At 33.2% G+C, this 8,470-nt stretch overlaps 4 protein-coding genes across 6 annotated transcripts; 3 read left to right on the forward strand and 1 right to left on the reverse strand.

Annotated features, from left to right (window-relative positions):
• Positions 1 to 727: 727 nt before the first annotated feature.
• LOC146725291 (uncharacterized) lies at positions 728 to 1,939 on the forward strand. Its single transcript, XM_085479485.1, has 3 exons — positions 728 to 850; positions 1,080 to 1,388; positions 1,570 to 1,939. The coding sequence occupies exons 1-3, from the start codon at positions 839 to 841 to the stop codon at positions 1,759 to 1,761; spliced, it is 513 nt and encodes a 170-aa protein (XP_085335611.1). The 5' UTR covers positions 728 to 838; the 3' UTR covers positions 1,762 to 1,939.
• Positions 1,889 to 4,762, reverse strand: LOC114928328 (MYG1 exonuclease). 3 transcript variants are annotated; one of them, XM_085479467.1, is made up of 7 exons: positions 4,274 to 4,762; positions 3,670 to 3,805; positions 3,374 to 3,586; positions 3,137 to 3,232; positions 2,833 to 3,069; positions 2,558 to 2,759; positions 1,889 to 2,473 (listed from the first exon to the last, which is right to left on the reverse strand). In XM_085479467.1, exons 3-7 carry the CDS (start codon positions 3,490 to 3,492, stop codon positions 2,123 to 2,125), a joined length of 1,005 nt encoding a protein of 334 aa, XP_085335593.1. In that variant the 5' UTR covers positions 3,493 to 3,586; positions 3,670 to 3,805; positions 4,274 to 4,762; the 3' UTR covers positions 1,889 to 2,122. The 3 variants fall into 3 exon arrangements, with proteins under 3 accessions (XP_085335593.1, XP_085335597.1, XP_029155275.2); XM_085479471.1 differs by lacking the exon at positions 4,274 to 4,762 and having other exon boundaries at positions 3,374 to 3,556; positions 3,670 to 3,869; XM_029299442.2 differs by lacking the exon at positions 4,274 to 4,762 and having other exon boundaries at positions 3,670 to 3,869.
• LOC114928331 (apoptosis regulatory protein Siva) lies at positions 3,857 to 5,166 on the forward strand. The gene is made up of 4 exons (XM_085479489.1): positions 3,857 to 4,177; positions 4,315 to 4,508; positions 4,580 to 4,731; positions 4,815 to 5,166. The coding sequence occupies exons 1-4, from the start codon at positions 4,060 to 4,062 to the stop codon at positions 4,858 to 4,860; spliced, it is 510 nt and encodes a 169-aa protein (XP_085335615.1). The 5' UTR covers positions 3,857 to 4,059; the 3' UTR covers positions 4,861 to 5,166.
• A 223-nt stretch (positions 5,167 to 5,389) lies between these two features.
• LOC146725292 (uncharacterized) lies at positions 5,390 to 8,427 on the forward strand. Its single transcript, XM_085479444.1, has 2 exons — positions 5,390 to 5,709; positions 6,052 to 8,427. Exons 1-2 carry the CDS (start codon positions 5,697 to 5,699, stop codon positions 7,587 to 7,589), a joined length of 1,551 nt encoding a protein of 516 aa, XP_085335570.1. The 5' UTR covers positions 5,390 to 5,696; the 3' UTR covers positions 7,590 to 8,427.
• The last annotated feature ends 43 nt before the right edge of the window (positions 8,428 to 8,470 follow it).

Here is an 8,470-nt window from a genome sequence, read left to right on the forward strand (position 1 = left end):
AGTTCCAGCAAAAAATTTAATGTTATCTAGATGAATTTTTGCATTCTATCAATTTTATTTTCCTATTTGAATAGACATCTTTTTTATATACATTCCATTCGGACAATGACAGGATTAAATAATATTAATTAAATATTAATTAATATTAATTAATTAACACGTGCGATTCAAGACGGGAAATATAGATATCTATGTCATTTAATTATTACACAAAATTATTGTCACTTATACGCGCGAAGATAACGCGCTTATCAGTAAAATTTATTAACACGTTGCATAAATATTGTATGTATAAAAAAATCTACCCTTATATTTGTTATATTTATAGATTCCTCGCGAAAACAGTCATTAACTACCACTTTCGTGGTAATAAAGAAAGATTTATGAACTGAACCTGATTACCTTTACACATGCGATATCCCTCCAGCAAAAACCGATCGGTTCTTCGGCAAACCGCGCTAGACTTCCTGATATGTCGGACCCTTGACGTCAATGATCGCTCTTGACGATGATGATAAACGTGAGAGACTCTCGGCGAAAGAAGTAGCCGACAGTGACCTTGGTGATGCGTTTGCAGGTGCGAGGAGGAGAACATCCCTCTCCTTTCTCCCTGGAAGATTCAGGCAAGTACGGTATGGCAGGGTCTCATTAACGTAATGTCAATGTCAGCACTTTGAGACGTAATGATTTGCTGCAGGGCGTGGTCCCCACCTACGGGTCGACGACTCCCTACCAAGATTCACATATATAAAAGGAGATCCGAGTCTCGACACGGTGCGACATAGCAATCGCATACCTTAGGGCGAGTACTGGTAATCCAGCAGCGCACTGATAAGGCATGAAGGCTCTCGTAAGTATATCTGTTGGCGACAGATATCGACAGAGAGAGCCCTTTTCAAACTAGCATCTTACAAATAAAAGCTTAATTCGATTTAACTTAATCGCAATAACAATAATATTTGCTTATCGCAGCTTAATCAGTATTCTTCATCATCGCCTATCGACTCTTTTTCACACAATTAGATTTTTCGAATTCAATAGATTAAAAAAAAATAATGACACAAAAATTATCTTCGCAGATTGTTCTCTCCGCGCTCTGCGCTATTGCAACCGCACAGTCGGCTTATCTGGCTTATCACACCGGCGTGCCACTCGGACCGGACGGCAAGATCTTGGACACGCCGGAGGTGGCGCAGGCAAAGGCAGCGCATCTCGCTACCCAGGCTTACGAGGCCGCCAGAAACACGCTCGGCTACAGATACGCGCCCGCCCTGGCCATTTATGCACCTGCAATTACGTACGGCGCGCCCATCGGCGCGGACGGCCGAGTGGTAGACACACCTGAGGTCGCCCAGGCCAAGGCTGCCCATCTCGCCGCTCACGCCCAAGTACGAGACGTTCGCGTTTAAACACGATTGCACAATTCCAATTGTACTATGCTGGCGAATTGCGCAGAAATAGCTTGTGTCTCTTTAGAGAGGCGAGCTGTGCAATTTATATCGCTCCAATATTCCTTTTCTCTTCCAATTTCTTCGCAACAATTTTGACTGACGATTTTTCTTCACACAGGAGGCTGCCAAGACGGGCGGACTGATTCCATACGGGGCTCTGGCATATCATGCTCCTTCGCCTCTGCTCTACGCTTACGGTTACGCTCCACTTGCATCCGATGGCAGAGTACTAGACACCCCCGAAGTAGCGCAGGCTAAAGCCGCGCATCTCGCCGCACACGCTCAGGAGGCTGCCCGAAACGCTGCTTAACAAGTCTATATAATTATTAAACAATGATACACCACGCGTATCGATCAAAAATTGTCGCTTGATCTCCTGATCGGAAGAACCACGCTCTCTATGGATCTGAGGAAATTTTGATAATAAACCAACCATCTTCAAGTCATATCACGCAATTTGTATTATTGTTCCTTATTTAATCACACTCGGCGTATGATATTTTGAGCGTATAAAATTTTGTTTCCTATATTATGCGCGCGATTCGAGAATATAGAACATGACCAGGATGTTTAAATAAATTGGAAATATATATAAATGTAAGATTCCAACTATTATAAAATAATTTATAACAAAAATTCTAAAAAAAGAAAATTATCGACTATAGATATCATCAATTTGAATGAGCGTGTCCAATTTCGAGTGCTTTCCGTGCCATGGCTAATGCACCTTCTTTGGTTTTGTGGCCGCCAATAAACCGAATGGAATGTACAAACACGGCACCTTCGATGCCGCAAGCATCCTCAAGCTTGTTGTCACGTAAACCACCCCACGCTTCCGGTAAAAACATCCTGCATATAAAACTGCCCACTGCTACCGGCACGCACTGAATCCGATAATTGTCATCTTTGAAAATGGTATACTTTATTAACGGTGTAATGTTCATTTCGCTTTCCAATTGAAACAAATGTTCCTTCCACGGTACCGCTTCCGACAACAATATTATCTCGCCGCTCGGATCAACCTTTCGAAAATATTTTACATTACATTTAAACATTTTTATAGTTAGAAACTTACATATATTATATATTTTTAAAAAATTACTTACATTAAATCGATCCTCCACAGCGCGTTGTACGACATTCCTTGCCGGAAACCAAACGTTTTTTGCGTAATGTACGAATTCTAGAAATTCTTCCAAAACCAAAGCCATAGCTTTTTCAAATCGTTCCTCGACATTCACATCTTGATTATTCCATTGAGGATTAAGTCTGCTTACTCGCGCGCTTAAATCAGTAACTATTCGATATCTGAAACAGACAGAAGTGCAATATATCGAAAATAAAAAAATAATATATAACATACAGCGTTAAAAACACTTACAATGGTTCTGCGTCATACATCGGCACACCGTTATCTATAGCGTCAATTTCTTTGATTAAGGTATCGTAAACTTTTTTGAAAATCTCATCAATGACTCTGTCCTCTGTTACTTCTGGAAGTAAACTCTTCAATATTTCATGACCAAAGTGACAGTAGACCAAACCTGCGCTGCTTAATTTTACCGTCCATTTGTACTCTGGTTTCTTCATAACACTACTCACAGTTTCCTTAAATTCCCTGAAAAAAATTAATGTGTTGGAAGTTTACAGAACAGTATCTCATTATATATAATGAATCGTCATACCTCATATGATGATCGTATCGGTGCTTAGAGGGATCATATTCTCCACCGACATCCACTACAATATCACAGGTTTCTAAGACACTTTGAATTCGAGATCTAAAAATATAATGCAATACCAATGGATTCTGTAATTCAATGTAATCCTACTCACTTTGCTTCCATTACATTTTAATTACAAATAGTTTTCTCTCAATTCTGTCGACAGTGCCTTCAATTCCAAGAGTTATAAATAATTACCTCACAATAGAAGCATCCTTATACTGCGGTAACAACTTTAAGAGTGCACAGGCGAGTACCTCGTCGCAGTGAAAGGTACCATTGTGCGTGCCGATTTTGACAGCTGACTTCTCCGACATCGTCCTGAGCGTAGTAAAGTCGAAGCACCAATGTTCCCTCCGCTGGAGAAGACTATGTAAGACTCTACCGGAACGCGTACTTCTTAATAGTAGACTAAAAACTCCGATCATTATAGCAAATTACTAATTCTGATTTTACAATATATTTCATCGACTTATATAATTATTGAGCCTCACCAAATACTGATAAAGCAAAAGGATAAGCGTCTTGCGTCCTTTTGGATTCAGGTTAGATCTGCTTCAAACAACTTTGAAAAACACGCACGTGTTTACGAAATGTCAGTCGGTAAATGAACTTCGAAGATACCGCCATCTATAGTCATTTTGAGAGAATTACTTAGACAAAATTTACTTTCCGACACTGCTGGAGGAAAATAAAAATATGTAAGTTACATAGAGGTTAATTTCGGCATAAGACCTAATCGGTCAAGTGCGTTCTTGTACGAGAAATCGTTTAAAAAATAAAAAAAAAATAAAAAAAAAAAAGAATATTGATACCTCTCGACATAACGAAATAGTGCAGAATAATTATATGCTAATCAAATTAGCTAAACTCTGGCTTTAAAAATGCCGAAACGTCCTTGTCCTTACGAAGCAAACTTGCTGCCGCAGATGAAGGTGCACGTGGGACAGAGACAGATGAACAACGGCGTGTCGAGAGACGAACGGATGAAGAATATTTACGGTAAGAGCAGGGTTTGTTTTGTCACGTAAAGTTAAGTGTTCTGTGGAAATTTCAATTCATCTTTCTTTGTATACAATATTAATATTTTGACACTACCTTGTTATGGTTTAATATCTTGTTCCCATTTAATTTTTTAGATAAAACTCTGACTCTGCTCAAGACAGGTGCGAAAGCACTCTCCTATAAATTGAATGCATCTGTGCAAATGGATCCTGTAGAGCTATCTCCACTGCGACAATTGTCTCCTTGGAAATTAAAATCTACATCCAATCTAAAACAGATGGTACTGACTGATAAATTGCAACTGAAAGTTAGTGATAAAGTTATCAAGGTAAGTTTTGCATTTAATTTTTTACTGTAACTTGACTCGATGTCTATGTGTTTCTGCAACATTTCTTCTAGGATAGTCGGATGGATCTTTGCGGTTGTTGCCGGTTGATAGATCAATTTACAATAAGCAAATGTTATTACTGTGATCAGATACTATGTTCTTCCTGTCTGTCTACATGCGCCAGCTGTTCAGAAATGTTCTGTCAGAATTGCTCTCTACCTGTGTAAGTTATCAGCATGATGCACACTGTTGTTAGAGCTTTAAATAAATGCATGATTTGTAACTGTGAATTAATTTTTATTTCAGATATAATTGCGAAGAACAAACTATGTGTCTTAATTGTTACCGATAGTTCTCAAGGAAAAAAATATTTTTGTAAAAAAATTTCTTTACAAATATTCTGATATTTAAAAAATTTTGCTACTATAATTTTATATATGTGCATAAATTATTTGTATATAAATGCTGTTAATTTAGTAATTGAGAATATGAAGAATCTTATAATTATTACAAAATTTATGTACAAACAGTATTAAAATGTTCCATGAAATTGTTTTATATTATAATTGTTAGTGGAAATATATGTTAAGATAAATTGTAATGTATTATATGAAAATATTAACAAAGTTGCAAAGATAAAATATCTGTAAAAAGTGTATTTTTATAATTGATTAATCTTTGTTTCTAATTAATTAAAATCGTTAAAAAATTAATTACAGAAAATAATACTTTAAATAAAATTGTCATTCTGAGTGTAATAACGTATACAAAATAAAAAAAATAAAGCTTAATTCTTTTATCGTTTTTTTCTCATTATTGAAAATACACTTGGATTTTTTAAGTTCTTTTTTAAACTAACAATAAGATAAAACGATAAAGTCAAAGATATATATTCGAAGATTCATTAAATTGAACAAAGCGCGTTTTTATTGTCCAATAAAATCGTTCTTGGCAATCGTTATTGGTCGATCAAGAAAGATAGATAAATTTCAAAAAATTTCTCCAATGAAATAAAGATTGATCACATAAGGTTGGTTAACTTAGCTTAACATTTTTCGCTACGTATTGTACATATTCGACAAAGGACTGAAAAGAGAACGTTCTGGACATTCGTTAGGAATAAAAGACTTTCTCGAATATTTCATAAATTATATCGAAACGTTTGAACAATATTTTTTATTAGTTAAGATGGAAAATCAAGGTACGTAATTATAATCAGAAAATTAGCACGAAATTCACGTAAAATTAATCGCACAACTGAACGGCAATTTCCTTAGTTCGTTGACTTCTTTTCTATTTTCTTAAAATGATAAAATTATCGCAAAGTTTTATTCCCCAATTCATTAACCAAATTAAACAACAAAATGCTGCAAGTTTTTTTGAAACTTTATCTAAATTATTTTTTTGCAGTTTATGACAAACTGCTGATTTTTAATATATTGTTAATATAGGATATTGAATTGGGATTTGTATATATTGTTAAAGTAGAATTGATAATATGGAATATATTGTTAATATGGGATATTTCTTCTTTTTACCTTAGACTCAATAAAGAATGAAGCTGTAACAGAAGAATTTGAGACAATCCAATATATTCCAAAGATTGAGCCTGACAGTGCCAATGATGTGTATTTGCCAAATACATCAAATTCCATGGACCCGGAGAAAGATCCTCTTCAAGGTTGTGAAGATAAAGGAGTACATTATGAAGAGAGATATGTTTCTGTCGAAAATAAGGCATATAAACAAGATGAAATTACAGCGGACAAACAAATAATCAGTAATAAAACTAGAAAAAGTAATCGTTTGTCAGTAAGTAATGTCAGTAAGAAAGAAAATTTGAAGAAGACTATCTCGAATAAAGTAATCAAAAAGAGGACAACAAGGAAATCAAGTAAGACTGCACAGAGCACGATATCAAATGATATATTGTACAAAAAGTTTGCATCTGAAAAGGATGAAAATTTAATGCCACTTAAATACACTAATCCTAATAATACTACCGCATCTCAATATATTCCACATGGAATAGCAAAACAGGAGGAATCACTTAATTACAGTTTAAATAGAAACATGTTGCAATATCTAGATTACAATGATTTGAGACGTGAAAATTTGAAACAACAAATCTTAAATTCTCATTCTTGGTTGTTCACACCAAAAAATAATCAGAATTTCGCATTAAATAATATTAGCAATATACAAAATCAAGTAGGACAAACTAATTATATTAATGATCAATTCTATCATAATTCATACGCTACTGCTGATTATAATTCGAAACAAGGTGAAAATCCATATTTTCAGTCTTTGATTAAATCTGATTCTCATAAGTTATTTGGTACAGAAAACAAAGTTTTTCGTTGCTCCTGCAATTACTGTATAAATAGTGTGTGGAACAATACTGGCATCGAAGCTTTTCCAAAAGCAAACAATACATTCCAGCAAATAGCCGGTAATAATATTTCGAGTAATATTCCATTAGCTGCTACTTCTAATAATTTCTGGAATACAGGATCATTCAATTACTCTTCTTACCCATCATTACAAGCAGGTTACAACTTTAAAAGATTATTTTATAGTGGTTTCAATACAATGAACAATGTGAACGATAGCGGATTCAATGTCATGGCAAATAAAAATGTAATGTCTCCGTTAAATAACTGGAATACTTCTGTAAATCACTTATCAATTCCATATAATAGCAATTTAAACATTGCTATGGACACATCTATTACTTCTGAACCACATCCTGAACTGTCGTCTTCTCTTTATACAGGCAATATTAGCGCACAACTTAGTAATTATTATAACAAAGATCTGATGAAAGTAGATATGTCTCACAAGGAGAAAGATAATTTCAACTCATCCACATTAGCTATTTTTGAAAATTCATTATCTGCTACTAATACACATGGATTAGATTCTGACTCAACAAATACTTTGTCGCAAAACACTAACTCATCCAATGAAATAATGTATGACATGACAAATTTTGTTCCTGAAACAAATACAGTCAATAGATTTGAAGAATCTCCATCTTATACATATATTAAAGAGATGGATAAAAATTGGCAGTAGTACTTTTACAACATATCTAATATTTAAAAAACTTTTTTAATTTTATATTATAGATTAGATTAGCAATATTTTTACACAAAAATGTAATATGATTTGTAATATTGCTAATAAGTTTTTTTTAACTATGTCCTTTAGAAAGTTCAGAAAGTTTTATAAGTTTATTTTTGTTAAAAGAAATATTTTGAGATATATATATATATATATATATTTATTTTTTAAGTAAAAACTTATATCAATATATATATACAATAATTTGTGTTAAGAGATTTTTGTTTATAATATATATAGATTTGCGTTTTATTAATGCAGGCATAATTGTAGCCTAGCATGTTTTTACATTTTAAATATCATTTACATTTTTAGTTTGCAAGCTGATTCAAGTATGTTTTTAAAATAATAAAAGAACAAATGTATAATTGAAAATTAAATATAATTACAATATATTTATATATTATATTTTTTTAATGTATATTATAGAATATAATTTTCTTCTACTACTATTTGAATTAAGTACATCTGTATGCAGCACAGAAAAATATACGTATAAAAAATACTGATATAAGACTTGTATGTGTTAACTGCTGTAAAAAAGTACTGTTATAAAAGATTTATAATTAAATTGACATGCATTCTTTTTTTATACCTACAAAATATATAAAGCTTTTGAAGATGGTCAATTCACATATGCAAACATAAGTATCACTCAAAACTACTCGCAAAACAAAGTCTTGTATCAGTTATTGAGATTATTTTTTATGAATATCTTATATCTTTGTAATATGCGGCAGATAAAAATTATGTAATAAGTATCAATAATAAAATTATGAGTTGACTATTTATACAATTATTTCTCCGTTAATTATAAAAAACACGATATTAAA

Source organism: Nylanderia fulva, unplaced genomic scaffold (genome assembly GCF_048542155.1).
Source record: "Nylanderia fulva isolate GAGA-0341 unplaced genomic scaffold, ASM4854215v1 Scaffold1, whole genome shotgun sequence".
NCBI classification, from domain to species: domain Eukaryota; kingdom Metazoa; phylum Arthropoda; class Insecta; order Hymenoptera; family Formicidae; genus Nylanderia; species Nylanderia fulva.

Excerpts from the sequence above, each read along its gene's own strand:
- LOC146725291 (XM_085479485.1), top strand. Across the intron at positions 1,389-1,569 it reads ATCTCGCCGCTCACGCCCAA|GAGGCTGCCAAGACGGGCGG; the intron begins GTACGAGACGTT and ends TTCTTCACACAG.
- LOC114928328 (XM_085479467.1), bottom strand. The coding sequence starts at position 3,492 with ATGTCGGAGAAGTCAGCTGTCAAAATCGGCACGCACAATGGTACCTTT. Across the intron at positions 2,760-2,832 it reads ATGTATGACGCAGAACCATT|ATATCGAATAGTTACTGATT; the intron begins GTAAGTGTTTTT and ends TGTCTGTTTCAG. Across the intron at positions 2,474-2,557 it reads CTGTGGAGGATCGATTTAAT|GTTGATCCGAGCGGCGAGAT; the intron begins GTAAGTAATTTT and ends TATTTTCGAAAG.
- LOC114928331 (XM_085479489.1), top strand. The coding sequence starts at position 4,060 with ATGCCGAAACGTCCTTGTCCTTACGAAGCAAACTTGCTGCCGCAGATG. Across the intron at positions 4,178-4,314 it reads ACGGATGAAGAATATTTACG|ATAAAACTCTGACTCTGCTC; the intron begins GTAAGAGCAGGG and ends TTAATTTTTTAG. Across the intron at positions 4,732-4,814 it reads CAGAATTGCTCTCTACCTGT|ATATAATTGCGAAGAACAAA; the intron begins GTAAGTTATCAG and ends TTTTTATTTCAG.